The sequence below is a fragment of the Narcine bancroftii genome, chromosome 3 (assembly GCF_036971445.1).
Source record: "Narcine bancroftii isolate sNarBan1 chromosome 3, sNarBan1.hap1, whole genome shotgun sequence".
Lineage (NCBI taxonomy): Eukaryota > Metazoa > Chordata > Chondrichthyes > Torpediniformes > Narcinidae > Narcine > Narcine bancroftii.
The window spans coordinates 96160922-96184040 of NC_091471.1; the positions used below are offsets into that span (position 1 = coordinate 96160922).

Consider the following 23119-nt stretch of genomic DNA (forward strand, 5'->3'; position numbering starts at 1 on the left):
AGTGATTAATGGGAGATCACAAGTTGAGGGAGTGAGCACATTTAAGTTCTTGGGAGTCAATATCTCAGATTGCATACCTCTGGCTTTCCTTTCCTGAAGTCCTTAGTTTTGGTAACATTGAATGCGAGGTTGTTGTTGACACCATTTAGCCAAGTTCCCTCCTCTTTATACAACCCACTACTGTAGTATTATTGACAAATTTGTAGATGGTGTTACTGTCAAACTGAGCCACACAGTTGTAGGTGTAAAGCGAGTAGAGCAGAGGACTAAGAATGCATCCATGTGGTTCTCTGGTGTTGATGGAAATTGTGGAGGAGATGTTCTTACCAATCCTCACTGATTGAGGTCTGGAGATGAGGAAATCCATGGTCCAGTTACAGAGTGGGGTGTTGAGTCCCAGGTTTGCTGATCAGTTTTGAGGAGATGATGGTGTTCAATGCTGAACTGTAGATGATAAAGAGCATCCTGATGAATCCATCTTTGCTGATCAGGTGTTCCAGGGCTTTGTGTAGAACCAGCGATGCTGTTCAGACAGGAACTGATATGCTTCAACACCAGCCTTTCAAAACACTTCATCACTGTTGATGAAAGTGCTTTATATTTTATAATCAATTTTACATTTCACAATAGATTCAGTGAGATGGCATCTGCCGTAGACCTCTTTCCATGTTAGGTGAACTGGAACAGATGCATGTCACTGCTCAGATAAAAGCTGATATGTTTCAACACCAGCCTTTCAAAACACTTCATCACTGTTGATGTAAGTGCTTTATGCTTATAATAAATGTTATATTTCATAATAAACATTTTCAACCTCTCTCTGCTATGTTATGAGATTCTCACCTGCATCAAAAACTCATCATACTGGTATTGAAGAAGAGCAAGGTGACCTGCCTTGATAAGTATTTGCTGGTGGAACTTTACATACATTGAAATGTTGGTTATGGATCAAATCAACTCCTGTCTCAGGAAGGACCTGAACCCACTTCAATTTGCCAAACGACACAAAAGTCAATGACAGTTGTCGTCTTGCTGGCCCTTTGCTCTGAGTTAGATCACCTGGACCACTAGAACACCATGACCAGGCTGCTACTTATTGATGACTGTTTAGTGTTTCACACTATCATATCTGAAAAAACTAATAATCAAATTCAGTGGGGTGATACATGAGGCTGTGATTGTAGTAAAAACACAAAATTGCTTGGGCTCTTTAAGTTTGCCAGGCTTGTAGAGGATGTCGTAGTTGTAAGTGGACAGTTCAATTCTCCACCTGAGGATCCTATTGTTCTTGAATTTGCCCCTTTGCTTATTATTAAACATGAATGTGACCGCTCACTGATCCATGAGGAGAGAGAATCATTTTCCAGCAAGGTAGTGCCTCCAGTGGTGTACTGCCTCCATGATATCCTGGGCCTCCTTCTTGACAGAAGAGTGGCAAATTTCACAGCCCTGAAGGGTGCGGGAGAAAAAGGAGACAGGCCTGTCCACTTGGTTGAGTGTGGCAGCGAGGTCAAAGTTGGATGCAGCACTCTCCAATTGGAACGGAGTGGACTCGTCTATAGCATGCATGGTTGCCTTGATAATGTTGTCTTTGATATGGTTGAATGCAGCTTGGGCCTCTGGTGGCAGGGGAAACATGGTGGTTTTGACCAAAGGGTACATCTTGTCCACTTAGTTGAGGACCCATTGAGCGTAATATGAGAAGAACCCAAGTCTTCTCTTCAGTGCTTTGAAGGTATGTGGGAGAGATAGCTCCAGTTATGGATGCATGTGGTCATGGTCAGGGCCAATGATGCCGTTCTTAACCATGCAGCCGAGGATGGCTAGTCGTGCTGTCCAGAACAAACATTTGCCCTCGTTATAAGTAAGATACCAGCATTTTGCTGTCCATAAGAAATTTATGGAGATTTGAACTGTAATCTTGCAGGCTTTGTCCGCAGTTAGTTCCATTATCAAGGTATGAGAAGGTGGCCTGCTGATTATATTACCCCACCATGCTGGAAGTTGGAGACCCTATTTGTGACACCGAAAAGGATCTGGAGGAAGTGATAGAAGAGGCCATCGTCCTTGACTAGAGTATACTGACAGTCCTCTGGGCAGATCAGGCAAAATTCAGGTCAATTGTGGAGAATACTCGATATTGTACGATCTAGTTGACCATATCTGATATGACTGGTCCATTACCAGCGGCGTTTACTGGTTGATGGTCTAGATGTAGTCTATGACAATCCTATCCTCCACCCATTTTCTTAACCACAACTACCTGGGCCCTCCAAGGGCTACTGCTGGCCTCGATGATGCACTCACCCAACAAGCGCAGAACCTTTGATTTAATGAACGCCTTGTTTGCTGCACAGTACCAACTAGGAATTAGGGGAGAAGGCAGGTAGGTGGAGTTAGGTCATAAATTAGATCAGCCATGATCATATTGAATGGTGGAGCAGGCTCGATGGGCCATTTTTGGCCTACTCCTGTTCCTACTTCCTATGTTCCTACTCCTGGTGGACATCGGATGGCAGTCGAGGGTGAAGTTGGTGAACAGTAGGGGGGGAGGGTCAACATTGAGGGACGAGAGGCCACAGGTAACATGCAGAGGGCCATCTGTGAATTGTTTGTTGCAAATGGTAAGGGGGGGACGGGGCCTGTCAAATTGCAATATCACTTACTTTTTTAAATTATTTTATTTATCGATGCCATACAATCAATTACATTACATACATTTCATTCATAATTTATCATACATGGCTTTTACAAGTTGAAAAATAAAATAGAAAGAAAAAAAAGAAAAGAAGCCCCCCAACCCACCCAATCCTGAAAAAAAGAAATAAAATGGAATGGATATTTAAAAAATTTAAAGATTCCATAAACCAACACATTTTAACAAATTCAAAGATGTAAATCTAGTTTTAAATAAATTCTAAATGTTAAATTCCAATATATCTAATATTAATTCAAATTAATCATATATCCATTAAGAATCTCAAATCTCTCCCATCATCCAATTTAAATTCCAAGTTGAATCAATTCTCTAAAGTAAAATAAATCAATCACATCATAGACATATATTTAATAATTGCAATGCCACTTTCTGAAGTTGGCACTGGAAGTCTATCCCCAGTAGCAAGGGGGGACAGATTTGTGGGATGATGAGTAGTCTGAAATGTTAACTATGCCTCCAGTGGTCAGGGTCACTATGCAGGATCCATGGATGGTTGCTGTGATGGTTGATTTGAATGCGAGTAATATCTTGTGTTTGGCGGGCCGTACTTTAAGGGATAGATGCTTAGCAGTATAGTGGTAGATAAAACTTGCTGTACTCCCACGAGTCTGTGTGGTGCCTGTTAGTTCAGGGTGATGGAGGGCAGTATAGATACACTGTCTGAGTCCAATGGATGTTCACGATTCCAAGATGGTCACCCTCAACCCTAATATGGCTGCCCTCATTGCTCCCTTGAGATGTTGTATGCCTGAGTAGATTACCTTTGCTGCGTGGTCCAAAATTGAAGTCTCCATGACTCGCACATGGCTTCGCTGGTTTGTAGAGGAGATGGCGCCGATCGCGCTGTTCGGAGTGGCGGCCGTCTGCACGCAGTGCTGCTAGGTTTCGCAGATAGTTTGAACTGGCAAACTTTGGCATAATGTCCCTTTTTCTTGCACCTAGAGCAGACCACATCCTTGGCAGGGCAGCCTTTCCTTAGGTGCTTCCCCTGCCCACAGAAGTAGCAATTGGGGAGATTACTCGTAACAGCAGTCGAGGTTAAGTCACTAGAGGAGTGGGATGGCATTGATAACCAGTCACTCATGGTGTGGGACAATTCCCCATCCAAGGATAGTGGCACCTGCAGGCGACCAAGAGGCAGCCGAGTAATTATCTGAATTTTTAAGGGCCACCTCCAATGTCTCTGTCAGCTCAACCATCCTCATAGATCAAGTACCTTTTGTTCCATGAGTCTTTGTCTTATGTACCCGGAGCAGGTACCGGCCACTTAAGCATCCTGGATGAGATACTCAGCATTCTGGGTGGCCATCACGGACTTACAGTCGCACAATCTGCATAGGCTCTGGAGAGCCCACAAGTACTTACTGCATGATTCTCCAGGTCCCCGCTTTCTGGTGGCCAGGAGGTGCCTGGTGTAGTCTTCATTTACTTTCTTATGATTCTGGGTCTTCAGGATCGCCATAGCCAATGGGTCCTGACTCGTGAGAAGAGTAACCCCAGTCATTTAGCATCCGTAGTGATAACGTCTGTGGTTACCGCCAGGAAGTCTTCAAAACAACATAGCCACAGTTTGAACATGTTCAGGGCATCCGGCGATTGAGGGTCGATGTTGAGCTTCTCAGGTTTCAGGTACTATTCCATGCTTCCTTTTGAAAAATATAGTAATAAATTTGATGCAACATCACTTTTCACAAAAGGCTGGAGTTGTGAAATGATCAGATTTTTATTAATTATAGAGTGGATCAGCCATCAACCTTGTTGACTGATCAAGGCAGAGTAGAATGAGAAGCATATAAGGAGCTATGGGTAGGATTGGTTTCAGGAGGTGTGTCCAGCCAATCATAGCATAACTGTTGTTTACCACAGGTAAGTCGAAGAAGAACAAAGGCTTGAAACATTGATTATATGCTTTATCTCCTATGGATACACGAGACCTGCTGAGTTCCTACTGCATTTTTGTAATCCAACCTAATGAGTTCCTTTGCAAATGGATCATCAATATCCTCATCAGCAGATCATAATCTTTTTTATTTATTTATTTTTTATCTTTCAAACAGTTTTATTAGACAATTAACTCTGATGTGATGACGTTAACAGCAGACCATAATCAATGACAAAATCACCTTTTCCTCGCTGACTATTAACAGAGTTACCTCAAAGTTGTTTGGTTCAAACCCTACTCTATTCCCATCATACTCATGATTGCATATCCAATTTCAGCTTCAATACAATCTAGAAATTTTCCAACAATACTATGAGAAATGATGAGTCAAAATATAGGATGGGGTCAAGCGTCTGGTTGCATTGCTCCTGAACTACAATTTTGCTCTCAATATCAACAAAAGCAACAAGATTATTGTGGACTTTAGAAAAGACAGGCTAAGGGACCATCAACCTGTGATGGCATGGAAGTTCAGAGGGTTACTCCTTCAGGTTCCTAGGAATCCATGTATCGGAGGAACTCGTGGAGCTGTGGAAATATGAAGAATGCACACCAACCCCGTGGGCCGGGAGGAAAAGGGACTTACCTGGTAGGGCTACTCCGTCCAGTGGGCGTGAAGAGATTTGGACAGAGGGCACTTGAGGCATTGGGTCTGGTAGACTCCAGGAACAGAGAGGAAATGGTGGGAAAATCATGTGGCTGGGTGGCCTGGAGTTGAAAAGCGAGGTGGAGGAGGATGAAGAAGTGGAAGAGGAACATTGAGGGGGGTAAAAGAAAAAAAAACAATACAGGGAGGTGAAAGGCAGAGGGCCTGATGCCTTTTGCAAAAGAAATACTGGAGGCCATTGGCCAAATAAAAAAAAAAATTGAAGACACTTATGGCAAGGCAGAGGGCAATTAAAGAAAGATTGGATAAATGATAGATAAGGTATCGGAAACAGAGGAGACATGAGAGGGTGGAAGAAAGATTGGATAAGAGGGAAAATGAAATGGATACCTAGGAGAACGACAGGGTGGAGATAGATACCTTAGAAAACCTCAGCAGGAGGAAGGATGTTAAGATTGTGGGGGTGAAGGAGGGTATAGAGGGGAGAGACATGGTGGAGTTCCTCAAAAAATGGATCCCAGATGTACTGGGAGGGAACAAATTAGCTGGTTTGATTGTCAGACCATACTCACTGAGCCGCTGACAGAATTGACGCAGGTGTGTGCTGTGCTCCTGTCGAGAGTAGCTTGCAATGAGAATACTGTCCATGTAAATGAAGATGAAATCCAACCCACGGCCCATGGAGTCCATAAGCCTCTGGAATATTTGTGTCACGTTCTTAAACCTGAACGGCATGCAGAGAAACTTGAATAGCCCAAATGGTGTGATGAGTGCCATCTTGGGAACATTGCTGGGGAGCACAGGAATCTGGTGAGATGAACAGACTACACCAACAACCATTGTTGTACTCAACCAACTGTTTAATAAATAAAAGTGCACCTGCTGAAATCCCCCAGGCCGCGACAGCACCCGCCATTGTGACGTCCCTGTGGTGGATTATGACATCAGCTACTGTCCAGTTCTCATCTCTGCAATCCAGTTTGCTTGCAAGGCAGCCTGGCCCATCATAGTATCTCCATTGACCTGAATACCTCCAGTTAAAAGTGAATTATTGCTGGATATACTTAATTCTGCTTGTTATAAAAAGGCTATCTTCAGTATAACTACAAATCCCTTCAAATCTTAATAGTTTATGTTGCTTACTACCATTATAAATAGCTCTTGGATCGGGCAGTAGAGCCATCTAAACTCAGAATGGCTTTAGAAATATTTACACTTATCCTGCTCTCTTCACATCTGAAAGGAATTTTATGTTCTTTGCAGACTATAGAATAAAATGGACAAAAGGCAGGAGCAAATTGAATGATGTTAGGGATTGAAGTGCTGGTCTGAAAGATGAATTGAAAAGAAAATTCATCAGTTAGCTTTCAAGAGAAGTAAAATGAGGTTAGGCATTGTGATTGGAAAAAGCACTTTCAATGCTAGAGACAGGATGATAGGAAACAAGAACAATGAATGAATGTGAGTGAAGACAAAGGGGTGAAAGGTCATGGAAATGATGAGAGGTTTCCAGATAATCTTGAAACTGATGAGTCCAATTAGTGAAATTTCCAAAAGCTAGCCCAGCTGGTTGTGCACATTGTACACCTGAATGAAACATCTTTCTATGTTTGTAGATCAATTGCATCTTAATGTCTTGGTATCTTTTTTGTTGTTGCGATGAATACTCAAGGGATGCCTAAGGTGACTAGATTTCCACATGAATGTAGTATCTGATATTTGAGAACATCCAGCCTCAGCAACATTATTCCATGCAGGCTCGTGTCACCCAAAATGAAAGTGAAGTAGAAGGTAGCCTTTTCAAACAATTACATCTGCCTGTCTTAAAAATAATACTGAAGTTTCCTGGGGACCTTGGAATGATTTTAAAATTTAGAAATTTGTCAGTATAGTGATGGAATATCTGCCAAATTCAATAGGCAGTGGGTGATGTTCAAAGAGTTTGCAGCGATGTGCCGCTTTCCAGCAAGACAAATTGAGTTTCCTGAAATATTTGTTGTTCTGATATATCCTGGTTATCTTCCACATTACAAAGTCCTCTTCTCTCATACTAGACAGCAGTCGCTGCTGATTCTCCTGAGACTTGTGTGGTGGGCTAACTTGCTTCCTTTTTGTGTTTGAGTATATTTCTGTATTAACACCAACCATTTTCAAACTGCAATAAGCTGTTTTAACGGTATTGATAATAAACAACAAGGTTAGTCTCAACTTCTCAAAACCTTCCATTTTTATCTAAGTAAAGCAACCACACAATTTCTGTAAATTTAAGTTCATGGTCAAGCCACAGAATTTACTGTGTGATAATATTGATAGTTCCTTGCTTCCAATCAATCCTAATTTGTTCTCACCAGGGATTTTTTTTTTTAGCAATTTTCAACAAGGAAATTTATGTGTTCTGGGTTAAATTCCCAAACTGCAGAAACTCATAATGACCAAATCATTTACATTACCAAAGGACTTCTGCCACAAACTCTTCCCAATCATCACTTTGTTCATGAAGTCCTGCTTCATATTATATTTGCTGTATTTTTGATATTTATTATCACTCTTGGTAAAAAAAAATTCATTTGCTGGGGCTAAAATTCCAACCCTCCACCCCCCACAAACCCCACCTGGTGTAAATTAAACAGGACGTGTGGTTCAAGTCTAGCATGAGGAAATTATTCTCACAGGCACATCAAAGAGATTGCATTGTTTAGGGTTTCTATTCCTTCTCCTTTAATTTTCTGCTCCATCTCTTAGTCATTTTTCTGCCCCTCATTTGCTTGGTGGGAAGCAATGTCTCTCAATGATAGGGAGATTGTGCTTAATTTAGCACTCCATTACATTACTTGACACTCGTGCACTATACAGCTACTGCAGACCTATACAGACAACAAAATCATTCCTTGGACATAAAACATGAAAGTCTGTGGACACCGCGGATCAAGTAAAAACACAAGGCTGGAGAAATTCAGCAGGTCAAACAGTGTCCTTTATGTAGCAAAGATAAAGAAACATAACCGACGTTTTGGGCTTGAGGCCTTCATGGCCCCTCCAAATGTCTGCAACAACAAATTTCATGTAGAATGTACAAGAGTCATGGGGCCAAATGGCAGGGAGTTCTAATCAATATAGAATACTAGAACCATAGAATACTACAGCATAGAAAACAGGCCATTTGGCCCTTCTAGTCTGTTGCTACCCTTCCATTGCTGTGTCTTCACAAACTGATCAATCCCTTTATCTACTTTCTGATATCAGGGAGAAACAGTCTTCCCATAGCCTCACCAAATGACAGAAAACTGACATCATGGAAAGAGACCTTCAAGACCAGTGAGTTCATGCTACCTCTATCCATAAGCAATTCAGCCAATCTCATTCCCTTGCTCTCAGCCATAGTCCAGCAAAGTCTTTTTTTCCAGATACTTAGCCAGTTCCCTTTTGAGCATTATGCTTGAAGCAGCCTCTCTTGAAAATGGGAGCAGACTAGAATCTTCAGGAGGAAATCAGGAAAACACAAACCAGTCCGCATTGAGGGGTCAGCAATGAAGAAGGTAAAGAACTTCAAATTCCTGGGCGTCATCATCTCTGACGACCTGTCTTGGAGCCTTCAAGTCAATGCAATGATGAAGAAGGCTCACCAACATCTATACTTTGCGAGGAGTTTGAGGAGATTTGGTATGTCACCAAAGATTCTCGAAAACTTCTACAGGTGTACTGTGGAGAACATTCTGGCTAGTTGAATGACTATCTGGTATGGAGGTTCCAACACTCAGGACAAGAAAAAAAAACTCCAGAGGCTTGTGAACTCAGCCTGTGACATCACAGGCAAGTCTTCACTGAATTGAGAACATCTACATGAGGCGGTGTCTTAAGAGAGCAGCCTCTATTGTCAAAGACCTCCACCACCCAGGCCATGCCCTGTTCACTCTGCTACCATTGGAAAAAAGGTGCATGAGCCTGAAGACGAGCACTCAGCGGCACAAGGGCAGCTTTTTCCCTCAGCAATCAGATTTCTAAATGTATAATGAACCAAAGACACTGCCTTACTTTGGGTGTTTCCTTACACTATTTTTTATTAATTTTGTAAGGTGGTTTATATAAATGTTTGCACTGTGATGTGGTCACAAAATTACAAATTTCATGACTTGTTCATGACAATAAATTCTGATTCTGAATCACTAGCCCTGTTAGTGCAGAGCCTAAGTCAACATGTAGCTATCCGTTGATTTACTGTGCTGGTACTCACCTCCACATCCCCACTACCTGTATCTGACAGGGCATTCCAGATCCAATCTATTAGATGTGTGAAAGATGTCTTTGTGTCACTTTTGGCAATCACCTTCATTCTGCATTCTTTGGCTCTTGAGCCTTTCACCACTGTGAACAACTTTAGTCCATCCCTTTCTCTCTGAATACTTAATTGAGTCAAACAGCACAGTTACAGTCCCTTCCAGCCTCCAAATACATTGATTAACCCCCGTACATTTTGAAAGGTGGGAGAAAAACCATAGAATCCTAAGGAAACCCACAGACACAGGGAGAACGGACAAACTCCTTATAGACAGCATTGGATTTGAATCCGGGTCATTGGAGGAATACTAACATTGTGCTAACTGCTATGCTAACTGCACTGCCCATTTATTTCAAAAAATTATATCAACCTTTGTGGTTGCATGGAAAACAACCCCAGATTTCAGGCCTGCAACTGTGATGCTATTCTAAAAATTTAGGAGTCAAATAAAGAAATGTATGCAATTACACAATATGGAATAGCAAAGAAAATCTCTTAATAAGTGATCTGAATACAGTAATCCTTAGATCTAATAAAAGGGGGAACTTTAAAGTTAAAATAGAATTATCACAATACAGGTGCTTATCCTTTTATCCGAGGTCTTTGGGACCAGACACGTCTTGGTATTCGGATTATTCCAGATTATGGAATTAAAATGGCAGCAGTACAGATACACGCAAAACATAAACCCTTTTTCTGGAGCGATGCCACGTTGAAGCTGGCTCAACAAGCAATAGCTGTCTTGTTACCCATAATCCTCCATACAGCTGGAACTGCTCTGGGAAACGAAGAGCGATTCCAGCTGCGTGGGGACTAATGGGTAACAAAGGCAGCCATGGATCCTGCATTAAAAAAAAGAGGCTCACCCCACTGGGCTCCACTTGTGCTCTTGCCTGCCTTTTTCTGGCCCAGCTCGACTGCCATTGGGCAGATTTCCATCATCTGGTCCCTCTGCACCAGCTCAGCTGCTGGAGGGCATCCAATCACCTCCTCTTCCCTCGGGCCCAGCTCTTGTTGCTGCTGAGGCTTGGCCGCTCCTCAGTGTCCCCTCGGCTTCCCTCCCTCCCTAATCACCTTGTCCTCAGTGCCTACTCCCTTTTCTTACCCTGCACCTGGGTCCCTTCGCTCTCTGGCCCTGGCAGCTCGGTGGGGGGGGCTTCCGTGCTCTTCGGGCCACATTCTCTTCTCACTATCTTCCCATTCGCCCGCCTGAGTCTGCAGCTGCTCTCTCCCCACACGGTCATCTGAATAATGCTGCCTGCTCTCTGCCCGCTCTCTGCCTAAGCCACATTCTCTCCTCACTCTCTCCACATTGGTGCCACATTCACTCTCTCCACATTGGTGCCACATTCTCTCATCACTCTCTCCACATCAGTGCCACATTCACTCTCTCCACATTAGTGCCACATTCTTTCCTCACTCTCCACATCGGTGCAGTATTCTCTCCTCACTCCACATCGGTGCCACATTCTCTCATCACTCTCTCCACATCAGTGCCACATTCACTCTCTCCACATCGGTGCCACATTCTCTCCTCACTCTCTCCACATTGGTGCCGCATTCTCTACTCACTCTCTCCACATCGGTGCCACATTCTCTCCTCACTCTCTCCACATCGGTGCTGCATTCTCTCCTCACTCTTTCCACATCGGTGCCACATTCACTCTCTTCACATTGGTGCCGCATTCTCTCCTCACTCTCTCCACATCGGTGCCATATTCTCTCCTCACTCCACATCGGTGCCACATTCACTCCTCACTCTCTCCACATCGGTGCTACATTCTCTCCTCACTCTCTCCTCATCGGTGCCACATTCACTCTCTCCACATTGGTACCACATTCTCTCCTCACTCTCCACATCGGTGCTGCATTCTCTCCTCACTCTCTCCACATCGGTGCCACATTCTCTCCTCACTCTCTCCACATCGGTGCAGCATTCTCTCCTCACTCCACATCGGTGCCGCATTCTCTCATCACTCTCTCCACATCAGTGCCACATTCACTCTCTCCACATCTGTGCTGCATTCTCTCCTCACTCTCTCCACATTGGTGCCACATTCTCTCCTCACTCTCTCCACATCGGTGCCACATTCACTCTCTCCACATTGGTGCCACATTCTCTCCTCACTCTCTCCACATTGGTGCCGCATTCTCTCCTCACTCTCTCCACATCAGTGCCACATTCTCTTCTCACTCTCTCCACATCGGTGCCATATTCTCTCCTCACTCTTTCCACATCGGTGCCACATTCACTCTCTCCACATTGGTGCCACATTCTCTCCTCACTCTCCACATTGGTGCCGCATTCTCTCCTCACTCTCTCCACATCGGTGCCACATTCTCTCCTCACTCTCTCCACATCAGTGCCATATTCTCTCCTCACTCTCTCCACATCGGTGCCACATTCACTCTCTCCACATTGGTGCCACATTCTCTCCTCACTCTCTACACATTGGTGCCATATTCTCTCCTCACTCTCTCCACATTGGTGCCGCATTCACTCTCTCCACATTGGTGACACATTCACTCTCTCCACATTAGTGCCACATTCTTTCCTCACTCTCCACATCGGTGCCGCATTCTCTCCTCACTCTCACCACATCGGTCGGTGCAGCATTCTCTCCTCACTCCACATCGGTGCCGCATTCTCTCATCACTCTCTCTACATCAGTGCCACATTCTCTCCTCACTCTCTCCACATTGGTGCCGCATTCACTCTCTCCACATTGGTGACACATTCACTCTCTCCACATTAGTGCCACATTCTTTCCTCACTCTCCACATCTGTGCCGCATTCTCTCCTCACTCTCACCACATCGGTCAGTGCCACATTCTCTCCTCACTCTCCACATTGGTGCCGCATTCTCTCCTCACTCTCTCCACATCGGTGCCATATTCTCTCCTCACTCTCTCCACATCGGTGCCACATTCTCTCCTCACTCTCTCCACATCGGTGCCACATTCTCTCTTCACTCTCTCCACATCGGTGCCATATTCTCTCCTCACTCTCCACATTGGTGCCGCATTCTCTCCTCACTCTCTCCACATCGGTGCCATATTCTCTCCTCACTCTCTCCACATCGGTGCCACATTCTCTCTTCACTCTCTCCACATCAGTGCCGCATTCTCTCCTCACTCTCCACATTGGTGCCGCATTCTCTCCTCACTCTCTCCACATCGGTGCCACATTCTCTCCTCACTCTCTCCACATCGGTGCCATATTCTCTCCTCACTCTCTCCACATCGGTGCCATATTCTCTCCTCACTCTCCACATTGGTGCCGCATTCTCTCCTCACTCTCTCCACATCGGTGCCATATTCTCTCCTCACTCTCTCCACATCGGTGCCATATTCTCTCCTCACTCTCTCCACATCGGTGCCATATTCTCTCCTCACTCTCCACATTGGTGCCGCATTCTCTCCTCACTCTCTCCACATCAGTGCCGCATTCTCTCCTCACTCTCTCCACATCGGTGCCGCATTCTCTCCTCACTCTCTCCACATCGGTGCCACATTCTCTCTTCACTCTCTCCACATCAGTGCCGCATTCTCTCCTCACTCTCCACATTGGTGCCGCATTCTCTCCTCACTCTCTCCACATCGGTGTCGCATTCTCTCCTCACTCTCTCCACATCGGTGCCGCATTCTCTCCTCACTCTCTCCACATCAGTACCACATTCTCTCCTCACTCCCTCCACATCTGTGCCGCATTTTCCCCTCGCTCTCTCCCTCCTCGCCGCTTGAGCAATGTTCTCTCCTCGGTCTCTCAAGAACACCTGAAAATAAACTGCACATGCAGTAAAAAAATGTTCGGTATTCAGAGGTTCTTGGTTTTTGGAATCAAAAAACGGATAAAGGGATAAGGATCTATATTGTAACTCCAATTTGAAAAAAAATGCTATTACCCATTTTATAGTCATTTTTGTATTTCTGTCATATTAAAATGCATTTAAGTTTCACATGTAAAACATTTTTAAAAATCAACACATTTTACTAATTAATATTCATTAGTTATCAACTTATTTTAGCTGTTAATTACACAAGGCTCATGAGATATAGATTGGAAAAACATGCCTATATTTAATATTGCCATCAAGTAGCACTGGCTCTATTGATAACTATATCCTAATTTACATCAAAAGGACATCGAAACACTCTTCTTGGATATTTGAATTAAGTTTTGTAAACCTGCTCCTTAATATTTCCACTATATTAAATATGTCAAAGAGTAGTCAAACTGAAACAGAAACTTGTCATTTTGTTACCTATACAGGTTGCCTTGTATAGGTTGCTGTTATGCTGGATGAGTGACTTGACACTCAGGGGTGAATCTGACCTCAGTCTCAAATTATTGCAGCTATTTCTGAGCATTTATTTTTCTAGGAAGCTGATTTATTTTGCACTACATTGTACTATTAATATGTTAATGTCAAATTCAAGGATTCTGTTTGATTCCACTCCTTTTATTTCTGTTAGAGCGGAATAGTATGTACTGGTGCTCATGATGAAGACTCCCCTAGGATCAAAATATTTAACACATCTTATAATTTACTTCAATTCTTTGGACGATTTAATAAACAAGCAAAGGTTAAATACATGTACCTTACAAATGCAGAAGGTATTTTCAATGCTAGCAATCCCTTTGATAGATTGTCGCTTTTTTTCTCCCCTCCCCTCTTGGCCTTCTTTTTAATAGCCCTTTTGCAGAATCTTTAATCCTTTCTGTAAATGATTTTTTTCTGCTTCAAGAGTTTCAGTCTTTCACCATCTCTTCTGCATCACAGCTGTTTTTATATTTTATTTCAACATTTTAATCAGTTTTAATTAAAAACATTAATTTCACTTCAATTTACTATCTTACCCATCTGGGATATGGCAACAGCATAACCAGACATGATTTCCATTTACATTCCTGTTTAAGTGTTATCTATGACTATTCCAGGTAATTGCACTCTAAATTAGATATTTAAATAAATCTTTGCCTTATTTTACAATTACAAAATGAACAATAAAGTTATCACAACTTCATTCATTCATCTTGATTCCATATTCCTTTATACCCTTGTAAAATAAATATTTATGAGGCTTAACATTTTCATTTGACCTTATCTCAGATTTCAACCATTTTGAGTGGAAAAAAGATCCTTGCACAAATCTGCTCTAAATCTCCTATTGCTTACATAAAACATAGAACACTACAGCGCAGTTCAGGCCCTTCGGCCCTTGATCTTGTGCTGATCTATATATTCCTAACAAAAAAAAATATGAGGCTCTTTCTGCCTCATAACCCTTTGTTTTTCTTCCATCCTCGAGCCTGTCTAAGAATCTCTTAAATGCCCCTAATGTTTCAGCCTCCACCACCATTCCTGGGAAGTCATTCCAGGCCCCCATAACTCTGTGTAAAATATTTACCCTTGATGTCTTCCCTTAACTTTCCTGCTTTCACCTTGTACAGACGTCCACTAGTATTTGCTATTCCCGCTCTGGATAAAAGGTGCTGGCTGTTGACCTTATTTATGCCTCTTAGAATATTGTAGACCTCTATTAAGTCATCTATTATCCTTCTTCACTCCAAAGAGAAAACCTTGCCTCATAAGGGTTATTTTCAAATACTTTAAATTATGTCTTCTGGTTTTGACACCTTTGCTGTGAAGAAAGTTTATTTTTTATCCTCCCTATCTATCCCTGATAATTCTGTATAGCTAGCTCAGTCAGATACCCCTTAAATTCCAAGGAAAATAGAATCCAGCCTATCAGGTCTCTCCTCCTGGATGGAGATAAATCCAGTTGAATTACCTTTGCACCTCCTCAAATGGCGCTGACTGTAAAAGTTTGTATGTTTTCCCCACCTCTGCATGGGTTTCCTCTGGGTGCTCCAGTTCCCTCTCACCCTTCAAAATTTATGGGGGTTGTAGGTCAATTGGGTGCAATTGAGCAGCATGGGCTCATGGGTTGGCAGGGTCTGTAATCATGCTGTATGTCTAAACTAAAAAATAATTAAAAAGCATAAGAGGATCTGGCAAAAGTAGATTGGGAGCAAATTCTTCCAGTTAAAACAACATGTGACAACTGTGAGTTAGAACAGTAGAACACTATAGCACAGATACAAGCCCCTTCAGCCATTCTAGCCTGTATTGAACAATTTTTATTTGCCTAGTCCCACTGACCTGTACCCAGTCCATAGTTCCCTATACCTTTTCCATCTTCTTAAATGTTAAAATTGGGCATGGATTCACTACCTCAGCTGGCAGCTCGTTCCAGACTCCCACCTCTCTGTATGAAGATGTTTCCTCTAAACTTTTTCCCTTTCACTCTTAACCTCTATCCTCTGGTTTGTATGTTACCTACCCTCAGTGAAAAAGATCATATCTACATTTACTCTGTCTATCCTCCTCATAATTTTAAATAGCTTAATCAAACCTCCCCTCATTCTTCTATGCTCCAGGGACTAAGTCTTAACCTGTTTAACCTTTCCCTGTAACTCAATTCCCGAAGTCTGGACAACAATCTAATAAATTTTTTCTGCACTCTTTCTATCTTATTGATATCCTGCTTGTAGTTAGGTGACCAAAACTGCACACAATACTTAAAATTTGGCCTCACCAATGTATTATACAACTTATAATATAAGTACACAATCCTTTATCTGGACATCTAAAATCTGGAAAGCTCCAAAATCCAGCAAGTGGGGAGAGAGACGGCAGCGCGAGTCGGGCGAGCAAGTGGTAGAGACCGACAGCGCGAGTTGGGAGGGCAAGGGGGAAGAGACCGGCAGCACGAGTCAGGCAGGTGAGAGACCGGTATCGCGAGCTGGGTGGGCGAGACACTGGCAGCGCGAGTCGGGCTGGTGAGAGACCGGCAGTGCGAGTCAGGCGGGTGAGAGATGGAAGCGCAAGACGGGTGGACGAGAGACTGACAGCGCAAATCAGGTGGGCGAGGGGCGCAGACTGGCAGTGTGAGTCAGGTGGGTGATGGGAGGTGGTGGAAACCAGCAGCATGACTCGGGTGGGCGAGGGGGGAGGGGACCTTCAGCAGTCGGGAGGGTGAGGGTGGGGGGGGTGACTGGCAGCATGACTGGAAGGGGGTGGGGTGGATAGGGCAGCATAATTTGGCTGGGCTTAAATCTGGCTTTCCAAAATCCGGAAAAATCCGAAATTCAGAACGCACTGTCCCGCAAGGGTCCGGATAAAGGATTGTGTGCCTGTATGCCAATTTCTATACTCAATACTTTGATTTATGAAGGGCAATATGTATGCCAAAAGCTCTCTTTACAACCCTACCCACCTGTGACACAAGTTTCAGTGAATTTTGTATCTATCTGTATTCCTAGATCCCTCTGCTTTACTGGACACTTCAGTGATTTCCTATTCACCATGTATGCCCTTTCTTGGTTTGTCCTTCCAAAATGCAACACCTCACACTTGTCTTCATTAAATTCCATCTGCCATTTTTCCAGCTGGTCCAGATCACTCTGCAAGTTTTGAAAACATTCTTCACTGTCTACATCTTTGTGTCATCTTAAAAAAGAGATTAGTAGGAGTTCAGGGCTGAAGAGGATGCAGAGGACATTCACCTGGATATCATCCGGAAGATAGGATTTACATTATGGGGGGAAATTAGATAGGATAAGGCTTGCTTTCCTTGGAGCGAAGGAGGCAGTAAAGGAATCTTCTGTTGGGAGGAAAGCAGTTGAATTATATGCGTTCAGTGAAAACTGAGCTTTATTCTGTGTGATTTACCAGAGCATACCTAAATTAAGCAAAGATGCAAGGAGTGTCATGTTTAAAATAACAAAATACAATGTCAACAATAACGTATTTTTGATGATTTTTAAATTCTGATATGTTTTTAACAGCAGAAAATTTTACAATACATTTATAAATTGATGTTTTTATAGATATTTGGATAGAAATTATAAATTATTTGCAGATTTAGAGTTAAAGAGAAAAGTCTATGGACACTGGGATTGTAGTGCAATGAATAAAAGTGCTGGAGAAACATTGCAGATTATGCAGAGTCTATAGGAAGGAAAATGATATAACTATGTGGATTTAATCATTCTTTACTAAAACATATATTGCCAGAGGATGTGTATACCCAACATACCACCTATATTTAAAAAAGGGATTGAACTAGGCCCATAGATCAACACTTGTGGTGGAAAAAATAATGACTACTAAAGGAGAGAAAACAAGATAATCGAGAAACAGAGGTAAGATGATGAATTTTCAACATGGATTTCAAAAGGGAATATCTTGCTTAACTTATTGATCATTAAAAGATGAAATCACAGAGAAAATAGCATTTGGCACAGAAGACAATAGGTGGAGAGATTGAGAAAGGGATTAGTATTGTTGGGTATTTGATGGCCAACATGGTTGGCTGAAAGATCTGTTTTTCTATTTGACTCCCTGACAGCAAACAATGGTACTACCATAAATGTACCTGATCCTGATGTTCAAAGGTACTTCAAAACAGGCAAATGAATAATGAAGTTGAAGGACAAGTGGCAGAATCCATCAAATATTGGTATTCCATAAGGATTAGTACTCGGATCAGTGCTGTTCACAATAAGCATTAATCATTTTGACTATGGAACTAAAAACATAATTTCTATACTTGCAGATTGAACAAAATTGGTGTAACAGTCCAGACTGGGGAGGGTTGTGGCAAATTACCCCGATAAACTTGTAGATTGTGAAAAAAAAATGGCAATTGAAGTTCAATAAAGATAAATACAGGTATTATATCACAGTAACAAGATCACTACTTGAAAGATCAGTGTCTGGGTTGAGTGTGGAAATAAAAAAAAGAATCTTTAAGTGGAAATACTCCATTCACTAAAGTTGTTCCATAAGCTGGTAAGACTGTAAAATGAACAAACCAAACACTATATTGAAAAGTTGGGACATTATGCTAAAGTTTTATCTCATTGAGCACATTTCTAGTCACAACATCATAAAAAAATTAAAGGCATTGGACAGGATAACTTATGAAAATGATATTAAAAATTTGAAATAAGAAGAAATGGGGTGGGGGGGGGGCGGTGGTGGGGACTAGCAAGCATACAAGGAAGAGACCAAAACATCACACTGTTGCATTTAATGAGGGAAGACAGGAGGAAATTCGGCAGTTGAATAAATGCTGCATGGATTGATTGGGCCTGATGTGCTAATGTGTACTGATGAAATTTTGCAATTCATATTTGGACACATATTTCAAAGCCATACCTTTAATTTTCTTTTTAACCACAAATGTAAATTTGGACTTACTACTTTCTTCAAGATTATCTTGCAACATCATACCTAATATTTCAAAGGATACTTAGGAGAAGAATGATGTGCGATTCAGCAACAAATTGAGCTTGGCTACTCCCATGAATATAACTCTGTGGAATAATGATAGAAAATAACAATTCACAATCAGTAAACAATAATTATACATATGATATCTTTACATACATGTTACACATGCTTCTGTGATCCACCATATAATTTAATTCACTGAATAAGAACCAACAGCAGTACAAGGTGCCTAACCTTTAATCCAGGATCGTTCGGACTGGACTCCTGCTGTTGTTCAGAATCTTCTGTTTTTCAGAACATTTTGCTTTCCATTTCTTTAAGTTTGCTCGAGTCATGCTGCCGTCACCACCCCCCCCACCCCCTCCCAAGTTACCCGCCTGAGTCACACTGCCATCTCTCCCTCCCCATCCAACTGGGTTGTGCTGTCTCTCCCCCTTCACGCATCTGATTTGCGCTGCTGTCTCTACTTCCCCTCGCCCGACCAAGTTGTGCTGCTGTCTCTCCCCTTCTCCTGACCAAGTTGCAGTTCTGTCTTTCTCTCTCTTCCCCTAGCCCCCCCCCCCCCCCCCCCCCACCACACAACGACCACTGTAACAGCACCAGGAAAACGGCAGTTTCAGCTGCATGGGGGATTGTGGTTAGTGATGATGGCCATTGAGCCGCCACTAGACTGACTGAAAGCTCTGAGATGTTGGACTGGTGACAGTATAGGTGATTCAGAGGCACTTAAAAAGTAGCAGAATGCAACAGGATACACAGGAGTTGAGGCAGGGTCACGTCAGATCATGTTTGGTGCCGAAGTCCATCTTTGATCAGCAGTTTTTGGAGGTTGTCGGTTTTTGGAATTCCGAATAAAAGTTTAGAAACCTATAACTCAATTTTCATAAGAATGGTAAGAATAAAGAAGATGTGAGATTTTCCTGTGAACATTTCACACTTTTCACTGCATTTAATTTGAGTTTGAGATTCTGACCAAAGAATTTTCAAAATGAGACAAAAATTCAAAGCAGAGGAAGAACTGCTGGAGGAAATCAGCTGGTCAGGCAGCACCCATGGGTAGAAATGGTCTGTTAATGTTTTGAGTAGGGACAATTTATGAAGGTTAGACAGAAGGGGTGAAATTGTGTACATAAAAGGGGATTGAAGCACCGAGAGGACCAGAGGGGATAGGCATGAGAAATGGAGGGAGAAACCATCAGGAAGGGTGAGGAGAAAGAAAAGTTGGAGAAAGGGAAATAAACAAAGAAATTAAAAATGAAAGTGGGGAAAAAAATGGAAATAGTAGGATGAGATGAAAATTCAAAACTGAGATCTGACTTCATCTAAACCCTCTTGAACCTTACATATCCAGACTATTAGAGGAAATATGGTATATTCTTCATTCTGAATTCACATTCTGTATATGTCACAAAAATAATGTTAATAGTACCACCTACAACTTTGTGCTGCAATATACATACATATAAAATATATATGTATATATTGGTTGATGAGAGAACCACCCAGCATTCATACAGCCTTCTTTCTGCACATAACTGGGCAATTCTTTGGCTTGGCTTCGCGGACGAAGATTTATGGAGGGGGTAAAAAGTCCACGTCAGCTGCAGGCTCGTTTGTGGCTGACAAGTCCGATGCGGGACAGGCAGACACGGTTGCAGCGGTTGCAGGGGAAAATTGGTTGGTTGGGGTTGGGTGTTGGGTTTTTCCTCCTTTGCCTTTTGTCAGTGAGATGGGCTCTGCGGTCTTCTTCAAAGGAGGTTGCTGCCCGCCAAACTGTGAGGCGCCAAGATGCACGGTTTGAGGCGTTATCAGCCCACTGGCGGTGGTCAATGTGGCAGGCACCAATAAAACTACATCCTTGCTGAAATAATTATTTTATTAACAAAAGAAATAACTCCATTTTCAGGCATCCAGCTAATTTATTGCTAAATTATTCATCAATATTCATTCATTACATTACCATTCAATTCAGGATCTTCACAATATTGATTGATAGCACAAAGGTAGGTACACAATCAGAACTTTGTAGGAAAAATGCTGGATCCCCCGGCAACAAATTCAACTTCATAACAATGCCAACTTATCAGATGGTTTTATTGTTTGGGAGCAGAGTTTGTGCAATATGTGTTTGGGTAGACAATAGGTGGGTGTTCCTGGGGGAAAAAAAAACAAAACTGATTCGTAAATAGGGGTTTCGATAATATAAAAGCACCCTTACAGACTTCTGCATTATTCTGCCACATGCATTAATAATGCTCCTCTTTCATTTTTACTGTGGACATGTATTCCCAGGAGCCTGAACATAATTTTGTTACCAGTCAATATTTATACCACAGCAAAATGACAGAGGGAGACCATCTTTGCTTATTTTTACTAATTATCTGCAGGTTGACTATCATGTTTTATACCTTGCAATATTCACTAATTTAAATAACTCTCATTGATATAAAAGCTATATTAGAGCAGTGAAAGGTGTGCTATAATTGTAAAAATATCATTGTTACATGATAACAGCTGTTATGGTTATAAAAGTGCCCAAAGTATGACTTGGAATTTTAGAACAGGCAGCCCCACATCTCATGATTCATAAAAGAGCAGCAGTCTTTTCACCATTTCAGTGATGTGTTCCATGCTAACCCTAAAGGAAGCATGGGTCCCATTGTTTCTCAGATTCATTGCCAATGTATTTAATTGGCATTCATTAGTGATGGCAGCACAATTACCCTCATGTGGCATCAATTAATATTCTTAGAATCATTGAATAAATCACATCATACAAATATTGACTGGATAATGTACAGCAATTCACAATATTGTGCTGAGCACTGTCAAACCACTTGCATGTTTATTAGGACATTTCCTATTTGTTCATATTATGATCTCCTGTTTCATTTAGTGTGAGTATCACTTTAAGGACGTACACAGTCTGCAACCATTTACAGCTTTGGAGAGACTGTCAGCTAGTACAGGCTGTACCAAATTTGTTAATTTGTCGAGGAGGAAGGACATTGGGTGCTTTTTCCAGGGACACTGATGATGATACAGTCATGTTTGTGGAACACTGAAGGAACAGCACTTTATGATCAGCGGCCATCTCAGTGAGCATGGAGCAGGAATGACTGTGTGATAATGGACAATTTGGTTGATTCTCCCTGTCAGAGGAATTATTGAATCCCCACTATGACCAAAGGAATGGTCACGTTGATTGACCCATACTTGGGTTTTGGAAGTAGGAGAAATGCTGCATCGGATCGTGACCAAAGTAATGGTTATTTTGATTGACCGTATCTGAGTTTTGGAAGCTTCATGGAAGTCATGTGTTTTGTTGTCCCTACACAAGGAAAAGGGGAGTTTTGTCAATGCTGGTTCTGACCACTCCCCCCCCCCCGCGAACCGCTACATAGCCCCCCACCAGAACCAGCAGTAAGTGACCAACTGGCTCAGCAGTTCTGTTTGAGTGCAGACGTGAACACCAATGCGCTGCGTAGAAATGTGCAAGGAGAGCGAAACTGACATGCCGTGGGCATGGCGCTGTGCCGGTGCGTCATATAATGTGTAAAATCATGCATTGTGTACAAAAGCTGCTGGGGAAGGAAGCATACAATCATTTGGTGTAGAGCTCGTCAAAAGAATCAAAGACTTGTTGATCCAAACCAAGGCTTTTATTAGCAAAAGACAGGAGCTCTTCACAAGTGGCTGACCAGTCCGGAATTATCCGACCTGGCTAGGGATATAACCCTTTAAGGCCCAGACAATAGGTGTGGCTTAGCTCTCAGCCAATCGCTGTAAGCACAGTCTAGATACTGTAACTATATACACTATATATATTGGTGATAGATCTGTACTATCACATTTGGTAAGCCAAAAAACAATAATTGACAACATGAATAAATAGGAATCATATGAGACACTTAAGGTCTGCAAAAGATAATCAAAGACAGTTGTGAAAAGTCAACATTGATTACCGACAATTACAGTTTAGTTAACTCAGAACAGTATTTGAAAGTAAAAGTCCATACTGTAAACAGGTTGTTGGTAAATGTGAGAGTGTATAGAGCCAATCCCAAAGTCTGCTAGGAAAGAGTGAAGTTTAGAAAGTCGAGTTGCAGCTGAAGCCTGCAATGACACACAGGAGCTGGTAGGTGGCACTCCATGGAATGATCGCCTGCTGCTGCTCAAAGTCTGTAGTGTCACACAGGAGCTGGCAGGTGGCACTCTACGGAGCAACTGCCAGAGCCGCGAAAAATCTTCTGGCTGTCTGCCCGGCGTG

At 42.4% G+C, this 23119-nt stretch overlaps 1 protein-coding gene across 17 annotated transcripts in view; it reads right to left on the reverse strand.

Moving 5' to 3' along the window:
- tusc3 (tumor suppressor candidate 3) overlaps positions 1-23119 on the reverse strand; it is a 548930-nt gene that overhangs the window by 216344 nt on the left and 309467 nt on the right. For all 17 annotated transcript variants that reach the window (XR_011353548.1, XR_011353547.1, XR_011353545.1 and 14 more), the window contains exon 7: positions 18869-18932. Coding sequence is in view for 12 of the 17 variants with exons in the window: in XM_069924583.1 (XP_069780684.1) it covers positions 18869-18932 (64 nt within the window). In the remaining 5 variants the exon portion in view is untranslated. The remainder of the gene's footprint in view (positions 1-18868; positions 18933-23119) is intronic.